Raw genomic sequence first — 26116 nt, 5'->3', positions numbered from 1 at the left:
GAGATGGAGAGGAACCACCAAACATGCTTATACAGAGCGTGATCCTAGATAAGAGATGGAGAGGAACCACCAAACATGCTTATACAGAGCGTGATCCTAGATAAGAGATGGAGAGGAACCACCAAACATGCTTATATAGAGCGTGATCCTAGATAAGAGATGGAGAGGAACCACCAAACATGCTTATATAGAGCGTGATCCTAGATAAGAGATGGAGAGGAACCACCAAACATGCTTATATAGAGCGTGATCCTAGATAAGAGATGGAGAGGAACCACCAAACATGCTTATATAGAGCGTGATCCTAGATAAGAGATGGAGAGGAACCACCAAACATGCTTATACAGAGCGTGATCCTAGATAAGAGATGGAGAGGAACCACCAAACATGCTTATACAGAGCGTGATCCTAGATAAGAGATGGAGAGGAACCACCAAACATGCTTATATAGAGCGTGATCCTAGATAAGAGATGGAGAGGAACCACCAAACATTCTTATACAGAGCGTGATCCTAGATAAGAGATGGAGAGGAACCACCAAACAAGTTAATACAGAAGCGATCATATATATTTTTGAAGATTAACCACCATGACGAGTTAAAAGAGATAACGAAGTAGAAGCTGAGACACGAAAATGTTAATTCATTAAATAAAGTTCAGTCAAGGAAATATAAAGAGCACAAAGTAAGGAGAACAGATGTGCCCATACGTCGAATGCATCACACAGGACAAAGTTTACTGTATCTTGTGATTTGGAGACCTGTGTGTACTTAGACAAGTGGAGTGTTTTCTATGTAATGGCAGCAATCCAGACTGTAATGGGGCCAGAAGGTCTGTGGGTGTAAGAAAATCCAAGCAGGCAAACTGAGACAAGATAAGATAGCAGTCCTGCAAAGGGCATGAGAGACTGAATGCACGCTCCAGACAGACATGCAGCAAATAGCTGCATTTCTTCAAATCAACTGCATTGATCTAGGCTTGAAATCTGTTATTTATGTGAACAAGATACATTTACAACAAACCCAGACCCAGGAAGATATGTAGTGTACAGTGAGACGTGCAGTCAGCTGTCACAGAACACGCTGTTCTTTCTGCTGCAGAGAAGGCCGATCCCGAAGTGTTTGTGTGTCTGGCGTGAAGCCTGGAATCCCGTACATTATTCAGGGATGACCTCAGGTCTTCAGAGAGGGGATTAAACTGAAAACATGTGATTTATAAAACTGCAGGAACTCCAATCTGATACGGAGTGCTTCTATGAGACTGGGTACAAAAGCAAAAGCATACAAACATGTACACAGCCGTACTGCCGAGCCCGGCCACCTGCGTACGTACACAGCCATACTGCCGAGCCCGGCCACCTGCGTACGTACACAGCCGTACTGCCGAGCCCGGCCACCTGCGTACGTACACAGCCGTACTGCCGAGCCCGGCCACCTGCGTACGTACACAGCCGTACTGCCGAGCCCGGCCACCTGCGTACGTACACAGCCGTACTGCCGAGCCCGGCCACCTGCGTACGTACACAGCCGTACTGCCGAGCCCGGCCACCTGCGTACGTACACAGCCGTACTGCCGAGCCCGGCCACCTGCGTGCGTACACAGCCGTATTGCCGAGCCCGGCCACCTGCGTACGTACACAGCCGTACTGCCGAGCCCGGCCACCTGCGTACGTACACAGCCGTACTGCCGAGCCCGGCCACCTGCGTACGTACACAGCCGTACTGCCGAGCCCGGCCACCTGCGTACGTACACAGCCGTACTGCCGAGCCCGGCCACCTGCGTACGTACACAGCCGTATTGCCGAGCCCGGCCACCTGCGTGCGTACACAGCCGTACTGCCGAGCCCGGCCACCTGCGTACGTACACAGCCGTACTGCCGAGCCCGGCCACCTGCGTACGTACACAGCCGTACTGCCGAGCCCGGCCACCTGCGTACGTACACAGCCGTACTGCCGAGCCCGGCCACCTGCGTACGTACACAGCCGTACTGCCGAGCCCGGCCACCTGCGTACGTACACAGCCGTACTGCCGAGCCCGGCCACCTGCGTACGTACACAGCCGTACTGCCGAGCCCGGCCACCTGCGTACGTACACAGCCGTACTGCCGAGCCCGGCCACCTGCGTGCGTACACAGCCGTATTGCCGAGCCCGGCCACCTGCGTACGTACACAGCCGTACTGCCGAGCCCGGCCACCTGCGTACGTACACAGCCGTACTGCCGAGCCCGGCCACCTGCGTACGTACACAGCCGTACTGCCGAGCCCGGCCACCTGCGTACGTACACAGCCGTACTGCCGAGCCCGGCCACCTGCGTACGTACACAGCCGTACTGCCGGGCCCGGCCACCTGCGTGCGTACACAGCCGAACTGCCGGGCCCGGCCACCTGCGTGCGTACAGATTGGGTTGCTACTGTATATATTCACAGATTCCTTTACTTGTGAACACACCGTGTGTCTGCATAGCAGTTGGTAATAGAATAGGATTTCTCCCTGATCCTAAAACCTGTCACGGTGAGTCACTGAGACGAGCATTACAGGATTGTCAAACAACATATCCGATGTGCTTAACCTCACAGCTGAATCCCAGATCACAGAACACTGCCATTCTCTTGGCTATTATCTCCCCAACCAGCAGGCTATCCTATCCAAATTACACTGCACACAGCAGGTATTTCAATGCTGCTATGTTGTTCTCACTTAGCATTGTTGACATATAGCATGCGGGAGGACTTACATGACATTCAGTGACCCTGATCCATGATTTGTCCTGGACTAACATGTAACACATTAACCAAAACTATTGGTCAGAGAGACCTTACCTGCCATAACGGATATTGTGCACCAGAACAAAAAAACTAAACAAAATGCACACTTAGAGCAGACTCCGCATAGTCCGAGTGCCAGTAATACAGGCAGATATTGCTATGTTTCCATTTATTTAAGGACCACTCCACACACAGCGTGCTGAAGTGATTTATTGATGATCATTTCAAAAGGTAATTTATAATTAATGAAACACACCACTGGATGACAGTAAGCCAGGGAGGTTTGCATCCTGCTTCCTTTAGCTCACCTGAACAAATGGAAGTGGCAGACACACTCTAATTGAGCATGCCTGCCTCCTACAAAGTGTACCTCCTTCGCAGACCTCAAATCAGAATGATGTGCAGTGAGCACGCTCTCACAAGTCGACATGTGCATGCACGCACAAAGGGATAGTGTCAAAGATTCGCATTGAGATGCCTCTTCTAGTCTCTTGGGAAAAGGGGAGGGCTTGCAAAGGCTCTCATAAGAACTGCAGCTTGAATTGCTACGTAGTATAGTAATCTAGGATGAAAGAAGACTTAAGTCCACCAGGTACAACCTTGGAGCCATTATTTTTCTGCAGTTGATCCAAAAGGAGGCAAAACTGCCAACTGTACCCATTGGCGATTAGGCCACAAAAATTCGGGGGGGGGGGGGGGGGGGGGGGAGGAGGGGAATCCTTCTAGACTCCATAATGACAGATTTCTCCTTGGATCAGCAACCTGCTCACATACATGTAATTATATCCTTGAATATTCTGTTTATGCAAAAAAAGCATCCAAGCTGGTTTTGAAAATATAGAATCTGATAACACAACTGCTTTTGCAAGATCTTTTAGGATATACCATAATGAATACATGAAAAATACATGCATGTATTCATTGGGAATATATCTGCTAATCAGTGATTTGTATGTTTTTGACCATTTGGGCAGTAAAGTGTCCCTTTAACCCCTTAAGGACACATGACATGTGTGACATGTCATGATTCCCTTTTATTCCAGAAGTTTGGTCCTTAAGGGGTTAAATCTAGGAACTGGACGACACCTGAAGCAATAATGTTATATGGGTAGACATTTAGACAGGTAGACATTTCAAGCATTGCAAAGCGTTTGGGAGAACTGACAGGAATTCTGCATGTTAGTCAAAGCAGCGAAGAAAATAAAAAAAAAAATCTACAATTCAGCTATCTTCTCAGCTCAATTATTTGGGGGTAAAATTGTACTTGTACATTCTAACCTCACCCTCTCTCTGATCATTGAAGGCGACATTATTCCAGAGTGCTAGCAGGAAACTGAACCATCATTACACATATGTGGAGAGAGGCTGATTACAGTTCGCACAAAAGACGGGATTAGTACTGCCTTAAAGGACCACTCTAGGCACCCAGACCACTTCAGCTTAATGAAGTGGTCTGGGTGCCAGGTCCAGCTAGGTTTAACCCTTTTTTATATAAACATAGCAGTTTCAGAGAAACTGCTATGTTTATATAAGGGTTTAGCTAGCCTCTAAATCCTCTAGTGGCTGTCTCACTGACAGCCACTAGAGGCGCTTGCGTGTTTCTCACTGTGAAAATCACAGTGAGAGCACGCAAGCGTCCATAGGAAAGCATTGTAAATGCTTTCCTATGCGACCGGCTGAACGCGCGCGCAGCTCTTGCCGCGCATGCGCATTCAGCCGAAAGGGAGGATCAGAGGCGGAGGAGGAGGAGGAGGAGGAGAGCTCCCCGCCCGGCGCTGGAATAAAGGTAAGTTTTAACTCTTTCCTCTCCCCAGAGCCGGGCGGGAGGGGGTCCCTGAGGGTGGGGGCACCCTCAGGGCACTATAGTGCCAGGAAAACGAGTATGTTTTCTTGGCACTTTAGTGGTCCTTTAAATAATGTAAAGTACATGTCATTAGTCTTTACTGTCAACTTAAAAACGGAATACTGAATCACTACAGGAAATCTGGTTGGATTAGAAAACATGAGCCTGATCATTTTTTAAAACATCCAAGTTACGCACAAATAACACTAAAAAAACTCAGGGACGCCTCTAACTTACAGTATACCCTCTCCCCCAGCCATCATTCACTCACACAACCCAGCAGCACTCCGATATTACATAACATGCTGAACGCACATTTTCTAAGGCTCTCCACCCTGCCATTTTAAAGCATTATATCATATTTTTAACCAGATAAAAAAAAAACATCAATAAACAGCTTTGTTTCACACAATCCTTTCTGAGTGACCAGTAAGAGTATTGCTACAGCATCCACCCTTGGATAGATCGTAGAAGGACTAATGGTAGTGGTTCTGATATCTATAGCCTGTCCTTGTAGAGGCTTTTCAATGTAAACACTGCATTTTCAGAGAATATGCAATGTTTACATTGTGCTTAGTGACACCTATAGTGGCAGTCTCTGAGAGGGCCACTAGAGGTGCTTCCTGGGTTAGAGCTGCACAATGTGCAGTACCTTAATTCAGTGTCTTCACGCTCTGTATGGAAGTGCTGAACATTCCGCATTGAGATGCATTGATTCAATGCATCTCTCTGAGATATGAATTGTCACAGTGTTTTGCAGCGCAATAGCTTTCCAATCGGAAAGCATTGGATTGGCTGAGATCATCATGCTTGATTATCTCACCCATAAAGGTGAGTAAAAACGAAGGGGAGACGGTCACCTAAACATACACTGACAGACAGACATACTATGACACACAAATTATTATATGTTTTAATTGAATTTATACCAGCCCAACCTCCCTACATTTGGTCCAGTTGGCGGCCAGCAGGGGATGTAGTGGAGGCGGGCGGCCGACTGCAAGTCCTGTAGAGGGGCTGTGAAGGAGCTGTGATCTTCCTGCTCTGCACACTCGCGCTACGCTTAGCACTTCCGGAGCCGGAGGGACATCATTTTCCAGCGCCTTGCTGGACTAAGGGGCAAGCAATGGAGCAAGGAGACCACAGTTCCCTCGCCACCCACATACAAGATGTACAACCTGCCGCCTGCCTCGGAGGTAACAGGCTTACAAATCCAAAGCACCAGGACAAACATTCTTAAGCACTGTGTTAGGATTACCCTGGCACTGTTTTCTGGTAAAACAGCAAACCGTTTTACATTGGTTTGCGTTCTTACCTGGTACTGCCGGATACCGGGTCTCTATAATGGCCGGTAACGTGCAACTGGCTTCTGCAGACTCAGATGCCAATCCTGCTGGCCATTCAGTGTCAGCTGTCCGCTCTCAGCCAATAATATCAATTCTGTGCATATTCCAATGCATAAAATCTGTATTAGTTAGTCTAGAACTCTGGTTCCAAGCTGGCTAATGACGCCTCATTGTTGCTGACAGAGAAAGTGCTAGCAGAGGGCTTGTTTGTGCAGAGTTTTAAAGGGAAGCGCTGCACATTGACTCAAGGCACCATAATCATTTCAAATCAGGTGAGTTTCATTTTAGGGTAAAATGACCCTTATTGGCGCTGCTTCAGCACCAGGAGTCGACATTTCGGCCCAGCGCACACACAGGTCCATGGAGCATCCAGCGAGACCCTCTTTAGACACAGCCTATTCCCTGCAATAGTCACTGATGAAGGCTGCAGGTCCTGACACATAGAGTCTGCCTGGTGTAAGGATGTGTCCGGCAGAGAAGAAATACAGAGAAACAGTAATCCCTACTTTGTCTCTGTATATCTCTTTCCTGGGTTGGAATTTCAGTGAAATAATGAGTATTTAGCAAAGATTCTATCTTTATAAAAAATAAAAACACACAGTACTATATGCACAACATGCCAACAATCTCACTCTGTGTATCCCATGTGTAGAATACTAGAATCCAAAAACTAACTAAAAGCAATCACCTCATATCTCCATCACATTTACACACACCAGCCATGTTATCTAGATTACATGGTATCTGCCATTAGTGAACTTCCAGAAAAGTGTGCCATGGCAGCCATGCCCAGTCCCTTTACAATTCTGCGCATGGCGCACACACACAACACCTGAAGCAAGGCACCATGTACAAGCTACTATGGTCAAAAATCTCTAAAAAGGCAGTTTATTGGCAGGAGAGGATCAGGGACAGACGGGAAAGTTATAGACGGATAAAAAAAATTAAAATTAAAAAAAACATTAATTCAATGGAATTCCAAATATAAACAAGCCATCTACATTTTAAAAATATACACTTTCTCCAAAAAGAGTGCAAGCTTCTAGGGTGGACATTTACTCAGTGTTTATAGCTGTTACTTTGGATACGTAGAGATTTTGTTTTGTTACAATAATATACATTATAGAGCAGAACAAACAATATATATAAAACTTCTAGCGACAACTTAGACCAGAAACACTCAGAATCAAGATATCAAAGCCAGACGTAGCATTAGCTATTGATTCTTACCTTGAATACCTCAGAAAAGAACCCAGATCCAATCTTCTCACAGTAGAAGTCATCAATGCGGGCCAGATTAGACACGGCGCTGCGCAGCGCTCTGTAGGAAGAGGGGCGCAGGCGATTTGACCCTTGGACATTGGGCATTAAGCTATGGGCTTCCAAAGTACCGAATCCCTCAGTGTCTGGGTCTCCATCTGGTTCCATATCAAAAGATCCTGTCACATACCACTTGAGATCTTAAAAACAGAAAGGCTTTGTGGGGGTTTGGTAGGGGAGCACAGACTCACAAGGTCCTTAGAGAGCAATAGAAGTAAAGGCTTCTTGAATAATTCCAAAAGAACAGGAGGGAGAAAATGTCTGAAGAGGGCATCCCTTAACAGGTCCATGAACAGCTACAGGCTGGTGGCTCTGCTAGGAGAAGACGTCTGTTGGATGCTCCTTAGTGTCCTTTCAAATCTCCTACTGGAACCCAAGCTGACTGCCCTGAGAGTCCTGGCAGGTTCACATTTTTAATGCTTCAACACCAGCTGCAACCGGAGCTCTGGACACTGGATTAGACCCTCAATAGCTCATCAATGTATCTCTGTGGGGACAATACAATGAGCAGAGATACTAACTAACGAGACTGCTGGATCTCACCCTCAATAGTTCATCAATGTATATCTGTGGGAACTCAACAATGAGCAGAGATACTCACTAACCAGACTGCTGGATCTCACCCTCAATAGTTCATCAATGTATATCTGTGGGAACTCAACAATGAGCAGAGATACTAACTAACCAGACTGCTGGATCTCACCCTCAATAGTTCATCAATGTATATCTGTGGGAACTCAACAATGAGCAGAGATACTAACTAACCAGACTGCTGGATCTCACCCTCAATAGTTCATCAATGTATCTCGGTGGGGACAATACAATGAGCAGAGATACTAACTAACCAGACTGCTGGATCTCACCCTCAATAGTTCATCAATGTATATATGTGGGAACTCAACAATGAGCAGAGATACTCACTAACCAGACTGCTGGATCTCACCCTCAATAGTTCATCAATGTATCTCGGTGGGGACAATACAATGAGCAGAGATACTCACTAACCAGACTGCTGGATCTCACCCTCAATAGTTCATCAATGTATATCTGTGGGAACTCAACAATGAGCAGAGATACTTACTAACCAGACTGCTGTTACACTCCATGTTATCACCCCTGCCTCAGTAGATTTCAAGCCATTAATAAGTAAACCTGTCCTGACAGTGAGCTTGGTCATAGGTCTCCCATTAATACCAGCTATACCCAGTACCCTCTCACCCTGTGTGACCCAGTAATACCCAGTACCCTCTCACCCTGTGTGACCCAGTAATACCCAGTACCCTCTCACCCTGTGTGACCGAGTAATACCCAGTACCCCCTCACCCCGTGTGACCCGGTAATACCCAGTACCCTCTCACCCTGTGTGACCCGGTAATACCCAGTACCCTCTCACCCTGTGTGACCCAGTAATACCCAGTACCCTCTCACCCTGTGTGACCCAGTAATACCCAGTACCCTCTCACCCTGTGTGACCCAGTAATACCCAGTACCCTCTCACCCTGTGTGACCCAGTAATACCCAGTACCCTCTCACCCTGTGTGACCCAGTAATACCCTCTCACCCTGTGTGACCCAGTAATACCCAGTACCCTCTCAACCTGTGTGACCCAGTAATACCCTCTCACCCTGTGTGACCCAGTAACACCCTCTCACCCTGTGTGACCCAGTAACACCCAGTACCCTCTCACCCTGTGTGACCCAGTAATACCCAGTACCCTCTCACCCTGTGTGACCCAGTAATACCCAGTACCCTCTCACCCTGTGTGACCCAGTAATACCCAGTACCTCTCACCCTGTGTGACCCAGTAATACCCAGTACCCTCTCACCCTGTGTGACCCAGTAATACCCAGTACCCTCTCACCCTGTGTGACCCAGTAATACCCAGTACCCTCTCACCCTGTGTGACCCAGTAATACCCAGTACCCTCTCACCCTGTGTGACCCAGTAATACCCAGTACCCTCTCACCCTGTGTGACCCAGTAATACCCAGTACCCTCTCACCCTGTGTGACCCAGTAACACCCAGTACCCTCTCACCCTGTGTGACCCAGTAATACCCAGTACCCTCTCACCCTGTGTGACCCAGTAATACCCAGTACCCTCTCACCCTGTGTGACCCAGTAATACCCAGTACCCTCTCACCCTGTGTGACCCAGTAATACCCAGTACCCTCTCACCCTGTGTGACCCAGTAATACCCAGTACCCTCTCACCCTGTGTGACCCAGTAACACCCAGTACCCTCTCACCCTGTGTGACCCAGTAATACCCAGTACCCTCTAACCCTGTGTGACCCAGTAAAACCTAGTACCCTCTCACCCTGTGTGACCCAGTAATACCCAGTACCCTCTCACCCTGTGTGACCCAGTAACACCCAGTACCCTCTCACCCTGTGTGACCAAGTAATACCCAGTACCCTCTCACCCTGTGTGACCCAGTAATACCCAGTACCCTCTCACCCTGTGTGACCCAGTAATACCCAGTACCCTCTCACCCTGTGTGACCCAGTAATACCCAGTACCCTCTCACCCTGTGTGACCCAGTAATACCCAGTACCCTCTCACCCTGTGTGACCCAGTAATACCCAGTACCCTCTCACCCTGTGTGACCCAGTAATACCCAGTACCCTCTCACCCTGTGTGACCCAGTAATACCCAGTACCCTCTCACCCTGTGTGACCCAGTAATACCCAGTACCCTCTCACCCTGTGTGACCCAGTACCCTCTCACCCTGTGTGACCCAGTAATACCCAGTACCCTCTCACCCTGTGTGACCCAGTAATACCCAGTACCCTCTCACCCTGTGTGACCCAGTAATACCCAGTACCCTCTCACCCTGTGTGACCCAGTAATACCCAGTACCCTCTCACCCTGTGTGACCCAGTAATACCCAGTACCCTCTCACCCTGTGTGACCCAGTAATACCCAGTACCCTCTCACCCTGTGTGACCCAGTAATACCCAGTACCCTCTCACCCTGTGTGACCCAGTAATACCCAGTACCCTCTCACCCTGTGTGACCCAGTAATACCCAGTACCCTCTCACCCTGTGTGACCCAGTAATACCCAGTACCCTCTCACCCTGTGTGACCCAGTAATACCCAGTACCCTCTCACCCTGTGTGACCCAGTAATACCCAGTACCCTCTCACCCTGTGTGACCCAGTAATACCCAGTACCCTCTCACCCTGTGTGACCCAGTAATACCCAGTACCCTCTCACCCTGTGTGACCCAGTAATACCCAGTACCCTCTCACCCTGTGTGACCCAGTAATACCCAGTACCCTCTCACCCTGTGTGACCCAGTAATACCCAGTACCCTCTCACCCTGTGTGACCCAGTAATACCCAGTACCCTCTCACCCTGTGTGACCCAGTAATACCCAGTACCCTCTCACCCTGTGTGACCCAGTAATACCCAGTACCCTCTCACCCTGTGTGACCCAGTAATACCCAGTACCCTCTCACCCTGTGTGACCCAGTAATACCCAGTACCCTCTCACCCTGTGTGACCCAGTAATACCCAGTACCCTCTCACCCTGTGTGACCCAGTAATACCCTCTCACCCTGTGTGACCCAGTAATACCCAGTACCCTCTCACCCTGTGTGACCCAGTAATACCCAGTACCCTCTCACCCTGTGTGACCCAGTAATACCCAGTACCCTCTCACCCTGTGTGACCCAGTAATACCCTCTCACCCTGTGTGACCCAGTAATACCCAGTACCCTCTCACCCTGTGTGACCCAGTAATACCCAGTACCCTCTCACCCTGTGTGACCCAGTAATACCCAGTACCCTCTCACCCTGTGTGACCCAGTAATACCCAGTACCCTCTCACCCTGTGTGACCCAGTAATACCCAGTACCCTCTCACCCTGTGTGACCCAGTAATACCCAGTACCCTCTCACCCTGTGTGACCCAGTAATACCCAGTACCCTCTCACCCTGTGTGACCCAGTAATACCCTCTCACCCTGTGTGACCCAGTAATACCCAGTACCCTCTCACCCTGTGTGACCCAGTAATACCCAGTACCCTCTCACCCTGTGTGACCCAGTAATACCCAGTACCCTCTCACCCTGTGTGACCCAGTAATACCCAGTACCCTCTCACCCTGTGTGACCCAGTAATACCCAGTACCCTCTCACCCTGTGTGACCCAGTAATACCCAGTACCCTCTCACCCTGTGTGACCCAGTAATACCCAGTACCCTCTCACCCTGTGTGACCCAGTAATACCCAGTACCCTCTCACCCTGTGTGACCCAGTAATACCCAGTACCCTCTCACCCTGTGTGACCCAGTAATACCCAGTACCCTCTCACCCTGTGTGACCCAGTAATACCCAGTACCCTCTCACCCTGTGTGACCCAGTAATACCCAGTACCCTCTCACCCTGTGTGACCCAGTAATACCCAGTACCCTCTCACCCTGTGTGACCCAGTAATACCCAGTACCCTCTCACCCTGTGTGACCCAGTAATACCCAGTACCCTCTCACCCTGTGTGACCCAGTAATACCCAGTACCCTCTCACCCTGTGTGACCCAGTAATACCCTCTCACCCTGTGTGACCCAGTAATACCCAGTACCCTCTCACCCTGTGTGACCCAGTAATACCCAGTACCCTCTCACCCTGTGTGACCCAGTAATACCCAGTACCCTCTCACCCTGTGTGACCCAGTAATACCCAGTACCCTCTCACCCTGTGTGACCCAGTAATACCCAGTACCCTCTCACCCTGTGTGACCCAGTAATACCCAGTACCCTCTCACCCTGTGTGACCCAGTAATACCCAGTACCCTCTCACCCTGTGTGACCCAGTAATACCCAGTACCCTCTCACCCTGTGTGACCCAGTAATACCCAGTACCCTCTCACCCTGTGTGACCCAGTAATACCCAGTACCCTCTCACCCTGTGTGACCCAGTAATACCCAGTACCCTCTCACCCTGTGTGACCCAGTAATACCCAGTACCCTCTCACCCTGTGTGACCCAGTAATACCCAGTACCCTCTCACCCTGTGTGACCCAGTAATACCCAGTACCCTCTCACCCTGTGTGACCCAGTAATACCCAGTACCCTCTCACCCTGTGTGACCCAGTAATACCCAGTACCCTCTCACCCTGTGTGACCCAGTAATACCCAGTACCCTCTCACCCTGTGTGACCCAGTAATACCCAGTACCCTCTCACCCTGTGTGACCCAGTAATACCCAGTACCCTCTCACCCTGTGTGACCCAGTAATACCCAGTACCCTCTCACCCTGTGTGACCCAGTAATACCCAGTACCCTCTCACCCTGTGTGACCCAGTAATACCCAGTACCCTCTCACCCTGTGTGACCCAGTAATACCCAGTACCCTCTCACCCTGTGTGACCCAGTAATACCCAGTACCCTCTCACCCTGTGTGACCCAGTAATACCCAGTACCCTCTCACCCTGTGTGACCCAGTAATACCCAGTACCCTCTCACCCTGTGTGACCCAGTAATACCCAGTACCCTCTCACCCTGTGTGACCCAGTAATACCCAGTACCCTCTCACCCTGTGTGACCCAGTAATACCCAGTACCCTCTCACCCTGTGTGACCCAGTAATACCCAGTACCCTCTCACCCTGTGTGACCCAGTAATACCCAGTACCCTCTCACCCTGTGTGACCCAGTAATACCCAGTACCCTCTCACCCTGTGTGACCCAGTAATACCCAGTACCCTCTCACCCTGTGTGACCCAGTAATACCCAGTACCCTCTCACCCTGTGTGACCCAGTAATACCCAGTACCCTCTCACCCTGTGTGACCCAGTAATACCCAGTACCCTCTCACCCTGTGTGACCCAGTAATACCCAGTACCCTCTCACCCTGTGTGACCCAGTAATACCCAGTACCCTCTCACCCTGTGTGACCCAGTAATACCCAGTACCCTCTCACCCTGTGTGACCCAGTAATACCCAGTACCCTCTCACCCTGTGTGACCCAGTAATACCCAGTACCCTCTCACCCTGTGTGACCCAGTAATACCCAGTACCCTCTCACCCTGTGTGACCCAGTAATACCCAGTACCCTCTCACCCTGTGTGACCCAGTAATACCCAGTACCCTCTCACCCTGTGTGACCCAGTAATACCCAGTACCCTCTCACCCTGTGAGACCCAGTAATACCCTCTCACCCTGTGTGACCCAGTAATACCCAGTACCCTCTCACCCTGTGAGACCCAGTAATACCCTCTCACCCTGTGTGACCCAGTAATACCCAGTACCCTCTCACCCTGTGAGACCCAGTAATACCCTCTCACCCTGTGTGACCCAGTAATACCCAGTACCCTCTCACCCTGTGAGACCCAGTAATACCCTCTCACCCTGTGTGACCCAGTAATACCCAGTACCCTCTCACCCTGTGAGACCCAGTAATACCCTCTCACCCTGTGTGACCCAGTAATACCCAGTACCCTCTCACCCTGTGTGACCCAGTAATACCCAGTACCCTCTCACCCTGTGTGACCCAGTAATACCCAGTACCCTCTCACCCTGTGTGACCCAGTAATACCCAGTACCCTCTCACCCTGTGTGACCCAGTAACACCCAGTACCCTCTCACCCTGTGTGACCCAGTAATACCCAGTACCCTCTCACCCTGTGTGACCCAGTAACACCCAGTACCCTCTCACCCTGTGTGACCCAGTAATACCCAGTACCCTCTCACCCTGTGTGACCCAGTAATACCCAGTACCCTCTCACCCTGTGTGACCCAGTAATACCCAGTACCCTCTCACCCTGTGTGACCCAGTAATACCCAGTACCCTCTCACCCTGTGTGACCCAGTAATACCCAGTATACCCTCTCACCCTGTGTGACCCAGTAATACCCAGTACCCTCTCACCCTGTGAGACCCAGTAATACCCAGTACCCTCTCACCCTGTGTGACCCAGTAATACCCAGTACCCTCTCACCCTGTGTGACCCAGTAATACCCAGTACCCTCTCACCCTGTGTGACCCAGTAATACCCAGTACCCTCTCACCCTGTGTGACCCAGTAATACCCAGTACCCTCTCACCCTGTGTGACCCAGTAATACCCAGTACCCTCTCACCCTGTGTGACCCAGTAATACCCAGTACCCTCTCACCCTGTGTGACCCAGTAATACCCAGTACCCTCTCACCCTGTGTGACCCAGTAATACCCTCTCACCCTGTGTGACCCAGTAATACCCAGTACCCTCTCACCCTGTGTGACCCAGTAATACCCAGTACCCTCTCACCCTGTGTGACCCAGTAATACCCAGTACCCTCTCACCCTGTGTGACCCAGTAATACCCAGTACCCTCTCACCCTGTGTGACCCAGTAATACCCAGTACCCTCTCACCCTGTGTGACCCAGTAATACCCAGTACCCTCTCACCCTGTGTGACCCAGTAATACCCAGTACCCTCTCACCCTGTGTGACCCAGTAATACCCAGTACCCTCTCACCCTGTGTGACCCAGTAATACCCAGTACCCTCTCACCCTGTGTGACCCAGTAACACCCAGTACCCTCTCACCCTGTGTGACCCAGTAACACCCAGTACCCTCTCACCCTGTGTGACCCAGTAATACCCAGTACCCTCTCACCCTGTGTGACCCAGTAATACCCAGTACCCTCTCACCCTGTGTGACCCAGTAATACCCAGTACCCTCTCACCCTGTGTGACCCAGTAATACCCAGTACCCTCTCACCCTGTGTGACCCAGTAATACCCAGTACCCTCTCACCCTGTGTGACCCAGTAATACCCAGTACCCTCTCACCCTGTGTGACCCAGTAATACCCAGTACCCTCTCACCCTGTGTGACCCAGTAACACCCAGTACCCTCTCACCCTGTGTGACCCAGTAATACCCAGTACCCTCTCACCCTGTGTGACCCAGTAATACCCAGTACCCTCTCACCCTGTGTGACCCAGTAATACCCAGTACCCTCTCACCCTGTGTGACCCAGTAATACCCAGTACCCTCTCACCCTGTGTGACCCAGTAATACCCAGTACCCTCTCACCCTGTGTGACCCAGTAATACCCAGTACCCTCTCACCCTGTGTGACCCAGTAATACCCAGTACCCTCTCACCCTGTGTGACCCAGTAATACCCAGTACCCTCTCACCCTGTGTGACCCAGTAATACCCAGTAACCTCTCACCCTGTGTGACCCAGTAATACCCAGTACCCTCTCACCCTGTGTGACCCAGTAATACCCAGTACCCTCTCACCCTGTGTGACCCAGTAATACCCAGTACCCTCTCACCCTGTGTGACCCAGTAATACCCAGTACCCTCTCACCCTGTGTGACCCAGTAATACCCAGTACCCTCTCACCCTGTGTGACCCAGTAATACCCAGTACCCTCTCACCCTGTGTGACCCAGTAATACCCAGTAACCTCTCACCCTGTGTGACCCAGTAATACCCAGTACCCTCTCACCCTGTGTGACCCAGTAATACCCAGTACCCTCTCACCCTGTGTGACCCAGTAATACCCAGTACCCTCTCACCCTGTGTGACCCAGTAATACCCAGTACCCTCTCACCCTGTGTGACCCAGTAATACCCAGTACCCTCTCACCCTGTGTGACCCAGTAATACCCAGTACCCTCTCACCCTGTGTGACCCAGTAACACCCAGTACCCTCTCACCCTGTGTGACCCAGTAATACCCAGTACCCTCTCACCCTGTGTGACCCAGTAATACCCAGTACCCTCTCACCCTGTGTGACCCAGTAATACCCAGTACCCTCTCACCCTGTGAGACCCAGTAATACCCTCTCACCCTGTGTGACCCAGTAACACCCAGTACCCTCTCACCCTGTGAGACCCAGTAATACCCTCTCACCCTGTGTGACCCAGTAATACCCAGTACCCTCTCACCCTGTGAGACCCAGTAATACCCTCTCACCCTGTGTGACCCAGTAATACCCAGTACCCTCTCACCCTGTGAGACCCAGTAATACCCTCTCACCCTGTGTGACCCAGTAATACCCAGTACCCTCTCACCCTGTGAGACCCAGTAATACCCTCTCACCCTGTGTGACCCAGTAATACCCAGTACCCTCTCACCCTGTGAGACCCAGTAATACCCTCTCACCCTGTGTGACCCAGTAATACCCAGTACCCTCTCACCCTGTGAGACCCAGTAATACCCTCTCACCCTGTGTGACCCAGTAATACCCAGTACCCTCTCACCCTGTGTGACCCAGTAATACCCAGTACCCTCTCACCCTGTGAGACCCAGTAATACCCAGTACCCTCTCACCCTGTGTGACCCAGTAATACCCAGTACCCTCTCACCCTGTGTGACCCAGTAACACCCAGTACCCTCTCACCCTGTGTGACCCAGTAATACCCAGTACCCTCTCACCCTGTGTGACCCAGTAACACCCAGTACCCTCTCACCCTGTGTGACCCAGTAATACCCAGTACCCTCTCACCCTGTGTGACCCAGTAATACCCAGTACCCTCTCACCCTGTGTGACCCAGTAATACCCAGTACCCTCTCACCCTGTGTGACCCAGTAATACCCAGTACCCTCTCACCCTGTGAGACCCAGTAATACCCAGTAATACCCTCTCACCCTGTGTGACCCAGTAATACCCAGTACCCTCTCACCCTGTGAGACCCAGTAATACCCAGTACCCTCTCACCCTGTGTGACCCAGTAATACCCAGTACCCTCTCACCCTGTGTGACCCAGTAATACCCAGTACCCTCTCACCCTGTGTGACCCAGTAATACCCAGTACCCTCTCACCCTGTGTGACCCAGTAATACCCAGTACCCTCTCACCCTGTGTGACCCAGTAATACCCAGTACCCTCTCACCCTGTGTGACCCAGTAATACCCAGTACCCTCTCACCCTGTGTGACCCAGTAATACCCAGTACCCTCTCACCCTGTGTGACCCAGTAATACCCAGTACCCTCTCACCCTGTGTGACCCAGTAATACCCAGTAATACCCTCTCACCCTGTGTGACCCAGTAATACCCAGTACCCTCTCACCCTGTGTGACCCAGTAATACCCAGTACCCTCTCACCCTGTGTGACCCAGTAATACCCAGTACCCTCTCACCCTGTGTGACCCAGTAACACCCAGTACCCTCTCACCCTGTGTGACCCAGTACCCTCTCACCCTGTGTGACCCAGTAATACCCAGTACCCTCTCACCCTGTGTGACCCAGTAATACCCAGTACCCTCTCACCCTGTGTGACCCAGTAATACCCAGTACCCTCTCACCCTGTGTGACCCAGTAATACCCAGTACCCTCTCACCCTGTGTGACCCAGTAATACCCAGTACCCTCTCACCCTGTGTGACCCAGTAATACCCAGTACCCTCTCACCCTGTGTGACCCAGTAATACCCAGTACCCTCTCACCCTGTGTGACCCAGTAATACCCAGTAATACCCTCTCACCCTGTGTGACCCAGTAATACCCAGTACCCTCTCACCCTGTGTGACCCAGTAATACCCAGTACCCTCTCACCCTGTGTGACCCAGTAATACCCAGTACCCTCTCACCCTGTGTGACCCAGTAACACCCAGTACCCTCTCACCCTGTGTGACCCAGTACCCTCTCACCCTGTGTGACCCAGTAATACCCAGTACCCTCTCACCCTGTGTGACCCAGTAATACCCAGTACCCTCTCACCCTGTGTGACCCAGTAATACCCAGTACCCTCTCACCCTGTGTGACCCAGTAATACCCAGTACCCTCTCACCCTGTGTGACCCAGTAATACCCAGTACCCTCTCACCCTGTGTGACCCAGTAACACCCAGTACCCTCTCACCCTGTGTGACCCAGTACCCTCTCACCCTGTGTGACCCAGTAATACCCAGTACCCTCTCACCCTGTGTGACCCAGTAATACCCAGTACCCTCTCACCCTGTGTGACCCAGTAATACCCAGTACCCTCTCACCCTGTGTGACCCAGTAATACCCAGTACCCTCTCACCCTGTGTGACCCAGTAATACCCAGTACCCTCTCACCCTGTGAGACCCAGTAATACCCAGTACCCTCTCACCCTGTGTGACCCAGTAATACCCAGTACCCTCTCACCCTGTGTGACCCAGTAACACCCAGTACCCTCTCACCCTGTGTGACCCAGTAATACCCAGTACCCTCTCACCCTGTGTGACCCAGTAATACCCAGTACCCTCTCACCCTGTGTGACCCAGTAATACCCAGTACCCTCTCACCCTGTGTGACCCAGTAATACCCAGTACCCTCTCACCCTGTGAGACCCAGTAATACCCAGTAATACCCTCTCACCCTGTGTGACCCAGTAATACCCAGTACCCTCTCACCCTGTGAGACCCAGTAATACCCAGTACCCTCTCACCCTGTGTGACCCAGTAATACCCAGTACCCTCTCACCCTGTGTGACCCAGTAATACCCAGTACCCTCTCACCCTGTGTGACCCAGTAATACCCAGTACCCTCTCACCCTGTGTGACCCAGTAATACCCAGTACCCTCTCACCCTGTGTGACCCAGTAATACCCAGTACCCTCTCACCCTGTGTGACCCAGTAATACCCAGTACCCTCTCACCCTGTGTGACCCAGTAATACCCAGTACCCTCTCACCCTGTGTGACCCAGTAATACCCAGTACCCTCTCACCCTGTGTGACCCAGTAATACCCAGTAATACCCTCTCACCCTGTGTGACCCAGTAATACCCAGTACCCTCTCACCCTGTGTGACCCAGTAATACCCAGTACCCTCTCACCCTGTGTGACCCAGTAATACCCAGTACCCTCTCACCCTGTGTGACCCAGTAACACCCAGTACCCTCTCACCCTGTGTGACCCAGTACCCTCTCACCCTGTGTGACCCAGTAATACCCAGTACCCTCTCACCCTGTGTGACCCAGTAATACCCAGTACCCTCTCACCCTGTGTGACCCAGTAATACCCAGTACCCTCTCACCCTGTGTGACCCAGTAATACCCAGTACCCTCTCACCCTGTGTGACCCAGTAATACCCAGTACCCTCTCACCCTGTGTGACCCAGTAATACCCAGTACCCTCTCACCCTGTGTGACCCAGTAATACCCAGTAATACCCTCTCACCCTGTGTGACCCAGTAATACCCAGTACCCTCTCACCCTGTGTGACCCAGTAATACCCAGTACCCTCTCACCCTGTGTGACCCAGTAATACCCAGTACCCTCTCACCCTGTGTGACCCAGTAACACCCAGTACCCTCTCACCCTGTGTGACCCAGTACCCTCTCACCCTGTGTGACCCAGTAATACCCAGTACCCTCTCACCCTGTGTGACCCAGTAATACCCAGTACCCTCTCACCCTGTGTGACCCAGTAATACCCAGTACCCTCTCACCCTGTGTGACCCAGTAATACCCAGTACCCTCTCACCCTGTGTGACCCAGTAATACCCAGTACCCTCTCACCCTGTGTGACCCAGTAACACCCAGTACCCTCTCACCCTGTGTGACCCAGTACCCTCTCACCCTGTGTGACCCAGTAATACCCAGTACCCTCTCACCCTGTGTGACCCAGTAATACCCAGTACCCTCTCACCCTGTGTGACCCAGTAATACCCAGTACCCTCTCACCCTGTGTGACCCAGTAATACCCAGTACCCTCTCACCCTGTGTGACCCAGTAATACCCAGTACCCTCTCACCCTGTGAGACCCAGTAATACCCAGTACCCTCTCACCCTGTGTGACCCAGTAATACCCAGTACCCTCTCACCCTGTGTGACCCAGTAATACCCAGTACCCTCTCACCCTGTGAGACCCAGTAATACCCAGTACCCTCTCACCCTGTGTGACCCAGTAATACCCAGTACCCTCTCACCCTGTGTGACCCAGTAATACCCAGTACCCTCTCACCCTGTGTGACCCAGTAATACCCAGTACCCTCTCACCCTGTGTGACCCAGTAAAACCCAGTACCCTCTCACCCTGTGTGACCCAGTAACACCCAGTACCCTCTCACCCTGTGTGACCCAGTAATACCCAGTACCCTCTCACCCTGTGTGACCCAGTAATACCCAGTACCCTCTCACCCTGTGTGACCCAGTAATACCCAGTACCCTCTCACCCTGTGTGACCCAGTAATACCCAGTACCCTCTCACCCTGTGTGACCCAGTAATACCCAGTACCCTCTCACCCTGTGTGACCCAGTAATACCCAGTACCCTCTCACCCTGTGTGACCCGGTAATACCCAGTACCCTCTCACCCTGTACCTGCTTCCTGATGCCCACTAGTGGGCGTGTCCGGACTCCAGGTGGGCGGTAGTGGGGTCTCTCTCCTCCATCCGGTCCGGACTGACACAGAGATGGACGCTCTATCCGGCGCACTCGGTGGTTGGCAGGAAGTGGGGCGGACGTGCGCGTGCACGCAGGAACGAAGGAACGAGCGCGCGTGAGAGATAGTAGTGGGGTGGGGGGGGGGGAGTGATGAAGAGGGGGGGATAGGGAGGGGGTGCTGATGAAGAGGGGGGGATAGGGAGGGGGTGCTGATGAAGAGGGGGGGATAGGGAGGGGGTGCTGATGAAGAGGGGGGATAGGGAGGGGGTGCTGATGAAGAGGGGGGGTAGGGAGGGGGTGCTGATGAAGAGGGGGTATAGGGAGGGGGTGCTGATGAAGAGGGGGGATAGGGAGGGGGTGCTGATGAAGAGGGGGGATAGGGAGGGGGTGCTGATGAAGAGGGGGGGTAGGGAGGGGGTGCTGATGAAGAGGGGGGGTAGGGAGGGGGTGCTGATGAAGAGGGGGGATAGGGAGGGGGTGCTGATGAAGAGGGGGGGTAGGGAGGGGGTGCTGATGAAGAGGGGGTATAGGGAGGGGGTGCTGATGAAGAGGGGGGGATAGGGAGGGGGTGCTGATGAAGAGGGGGGGATAGGGAGGGGGTGCTGATGAAGAGGGGGGATAGGGAGGGGGTGCTGATGAAGAGGGGGGATAGGGAGGGGGTGCTGATGAAGAGGGGGGATAGGGAGGGGGTGCTGATGAAGAGGGGGGATAGGGAGGGGGTGCTGATGAAGAGGGGGGGTAGGGAGGGGGTGCTGATGAAGAGGGGGTATAGGGAGGGGGTGCTGATGAAGAGGGGGGGATAGGGAGGGGGTGCTGATGAAGAGGGGGGATAGGGAGGGGGTGCTGATGAAGAGGGGGGGATAGGGAGGGGGTGCTGATGAAGAGGGGGGATAGGGAGGGGGTGCTGATGAAGAGGGGGGATAGGGAGGGGGTGCTGATGAAGAGGGGGGTAGGGAGGGGGTGCTGATGAAGAGGGGGGGTAGGGAGGGGGTGCTGATGAAGAGGGGGGATAGGGAGGGCGTGCTGATGAAGAGGGGGGATAGGGAGGGGGTGCTGATGAAGAGGGGGGGTAGGGAGGGGGTGCTGATGAAGAGGGGGGGTAGGGAGGGGGTGCTGATGAAGAGGGGGGATAGGGAGGGGGTGCTGATGAAGAGGGGGGATAGGGAGGGGGTGCTGATGAAGAGGGGGGTAGGGAGGGGGTGCTGATGAAGAGGGGGGATAGGGAGGGGGTGCTGATGAAGAGGGGGGATAGGGAGGGGGTGCTGATGAAGAGGGGGGATAGGGAGGGGGTGCTGATGAAGAGGGGGGATAGGGAGGGGGTGCTGATGAAGAGGGGGGGTAGGGAGGGGGTGCTGATGAAGAGGGGGGGTAGGGAGGGGGTGCTGATGCACAGTAGCAGGGACAGGTAGAAACGTAGCAGACTATTAGTAAAATAGAAGAAATAAGGTAAATAAACAATTTAATAAGACGGAGATAATTGTTATTGGCTAATAATAATAATAGGTGGGCTTCCTAGCTCAGCCTTCCTGCTGCTCATTGCAATACGGAATGGAAAAGAGAAAAACGAAGGAAAAGGAGAGAAAAAAATGGGATAAAAGTTGTTTAAAAAATTGTTCACCTATAGCTGCATGATTTAAAAATAACATGTATCAAATGATGGACTAACTGCAGCTTACCGTATATCACAATTATATATATATCACAATTATATACAAGTATATCACAATTTTATACATATATATATACTTCAGGTACACTGTATTTATATATATATATATATATATATACATATATCACAATTATATACAAGTATATCACAATTATATATATATACATATATCACAATTATATACAAGTATATCACAATTATATATATATACATATATCACAATTATATACAAGTATATCACAATTACATACAAGTATATCACAATTATATACAAGTATATCACAATTATATACGTACATATATCACAATTATATACACGTATATGACAATTATCAGAGCTATCAGGGGATATAACATTTATGGGCATATGTTGTGTTTTGGGGTACTTGTGAGACTTTGTAAAATGTGTTTTTCTGCCTGGAGATAATTGGATGAATACAGTATCTGACTCTATTATCTCACTGGCAGAGGGGAGGGATTGTATGCTTGTTATGAGAGTGTCGTACATTTAATTACTGTTTTTATTGGTTTGTTAACTTGTGTCCCTGTGCCCAACAAGGTCCACGTGGGTGTCACCCTTGTTGGGAAACTTGCATAAAAGGCCAGTGTGCCGCTATTAAAACTCTGTTCCTGCTTACCCTCAACAAAGAGTCTCATCTCATGTGTGGGGGAAACATCTGTATCTGTCCTGGGGATTGCTATATCTATACTCCCCTGGAATTATAATTACTTGCTTTATAAGAGCTGTTCCTTCACGATTATGTAGATCACAATTATATATACATATATCACGATTATGTAGATCACAATTATATATACGTATATCACGATTATGTAGATCACAATTATATATACATATATCACGATTATGTAGATCACAATTATATATACATATATCACGATTATGTAAATCACAATTAAATATACGTATATCACGATTATGTAAATCACAATGAAATATACGTATATCACGATTATGTAAATCACAATTAAATATACGTATATCACGATTATGTAAATCACAATTATATATACATATATCACGATTAGATCACAATTATATATACGTATATCACGATTATGTAGATCACAATTATATATACATATATCACGATTATGTAAATCACAATTAAATATACGTATATCATGATTATGTAAATCACAATTAAATATACGTATATCATGATTATGTAAATCACAATTAAATATACGTATCACGATTATGTAAATCACAATTAAATATACGTATATCACGATTATGTAGATCACAATTATATATACATATATCACGATTAGATCACAATTATATATACATATATCACGATTAGATCACAATTATATATACATATATCACGATTAGATCACAATTATATATACATATATCACGATTAGATCACAATTATATATACATATATCACGATTAGATCACAATTATATATACATATATCACGATTAGATCACAATTATATATACATATATCACGATTAGATCACAATTATATATACATATATCACGATTAGATCACAATTATATATACATATATCACGATTAGATCACAATTATATATACATATATCACGATTAGATCACAATTATATATACATATATCACGATTAGATCACAATTATATATACATATATCACGATTAGATCACAATTATATATACGTATATCACGATTGGTGTCACCCTTGTTGGGAAACTTGCATAAAAGGCCAGTGTGCCGCTATTAAAACTCTGTTCCTGCTTACCCTCAACAAAGAGTCTCATCTCATGTGTGGGGGAAACATCTGTATCTGTCCTGGGGATTGCTATATCTATACTCCCCTGGAATTATAATTACTTGCTTTATAAGAGCTGTTCCTTCACGATTATGTAGATCACAATTATATATACATATATCACGATTATGTAGATCACAATTATATATACGTATATCACGATTATGTAGATCACAATTATATATACATATATCACGATTATGTAGATCACAATTATATATACATATATCACGATTATGTAAATCACAATTAAATATACGTATATCACGATTATGTAAATCACAATGAAATATACGTATATCACGATTATGTAAATCACAATTAAATATACGTATATCACGATTATGTAAATCACAATTATATATACATATATCACGATTAGATCACAATTATATATACGTATATCACGATTATGTAGATCACAATTATATATACATATATCACGATTATGTAAATCACAATTAAATATACGTATATCATGATTATGTAAATCACAATTAAATATACGTATATCATGATTATGTAAATCACAATTAAATATACGTATCACGATTATGTAAATCACAATTAAATATACGTATATCACGATTATGTAGATCACAATTATATATACATATATCACGATTAGATCACAATTATATATACATATATCACGATTAGATCACAATTATATATACATATATCACGATTAGATCACAATTATATATACATATATCACGATTAGATCACAATTATATATACATATATCACGATTAGATCACAATTATATATACATATATCACGATTAGATCACAATTATATATACATATATCACGATTAGATCACAATTATATATACATATATCACGATTAGATCACAATTATATATACATATATCACGATTAGATCACAATTATATATACATATATCACGATTAGATCACAATTATATATACATATATCACGATTAGATCACAATTATATATACATATATCACGATTAGATCACAATTATAAATACATATATCATGATTATAGTTACATCGCTGAAAAGAGACGTGCGTCCATCAAGTTCAGCCTTCCTCCCATTTGTTTTTTGCTGTTGATCCAAAAGAAGGCAAAAACCCAGTCTGAAGCGCTTCCAATTTTGCAACAAGCTAGGAAAAAAAATTCCTTCTTGACCCCAGAATGGCAGTCAGATTTATCCTTGGATCAAGCAGTTATTACCCTACATCGAGGTAATAATATAGTGATATTATGTGAGGTGATAATATAGTGATATTATGTGAGGTAATAATATAGTGATATTATGTGAGGTAATAATATAGTGATATTATGTGAGGTCATAATATAGTGATATTATGTGAGGTAATTATATAGTGATATTACGTGAGGTAATAATATAGTGATATTATGTGAGGTAATAATATAGTGATATTATGTGAGGTAATAATATAGTGATATTATGTGAGGTCATAATATAGTGATATTATGTGAGGTAATAATATAGTGATATTATGTGAGGTAATAATATAGTGATATTATGTGAGGTCATAATATAGTGATATTATGTGAGGTAATAATATAGTGATATTATGTGAGGTCATAATATAGTGATATTATGTGAGGTAATAATATAGTGATATTATGTGAGGTCATAATATAGTGATATTATGTGAGGTCATAATATAGTGATATTATGTGAGGTAATAATATAGTGATATTATGTGAGGTAATAATATAGTGATATTATGTGAGGTAATAATATAGTGATATTATGTGAGGTCATAATATAGTGATATTACGTGAGGTCATAATATAGTGATATTACGTGAGGTCATAATATAGTGAGTGATATTATGTGAGGTCATAATATAGTGATATTATGTGAGGTAATAATATAGTGATATTATGTGAGGTAATAATATAGTGATATTACGTGAGGTAATAATATAGTGATATTATGTGAGGTAATAATATAGTGATATTACGTGAGGTAATAATATAGTGATATTATGTGAGGTCATAATATAGTGATATTATGTGAGGTCATAATATAGTGATATTACGTGAGGTAATAATATAGTGATATTACGTGAGGTAATAATATAGTGATATTATGTGAGGTCATAATATAGTGAT

General features: G+C 48.1%; 1 protein-coding gene across 1 annotated transcript in view; it reads right to left on the bottom strand.

The window, feature by feature from the left end:
* The window catches only part of TESK1 (testis associated actin remodelling kinase 1), a 119388-nt gene extending 111570 nt beyond the window's left edge, over positions 1-7818 (bottom strand). Inside the window, exon 1 of the mRNA XM_063453538.1 lies at positions 7185-7818. Within this exon, the coding sequence (XP_063309608.1) occupies positions 7185-7382 (198 nt within the window). The 5' untranslated portion in view covers positions 7383-7818. The remainder of the gene's footprint in view (positions 1-7184) is intronic.
* Between the last annotated feature and the right edge of the window lie 18298 nt (positions 7819-26116).

This window comes from Pelobates fuscus, chromosome 5, assembly GCF_036172605.1.
Source record: "Pelobates fuscus isolate aPelFus1 chromosome 5, aPelFus1.pri, whole genome shotgun sequence".
Lineage (NCBI taxonomy): Eukaryota > Metazoa > Chordata > Amphibia > Anura > Pelobatidae > Pelobates > Pelobates fuscus.
This window is presented reverse-complemented; position numbering and strand designations above follow the sequence as displayed.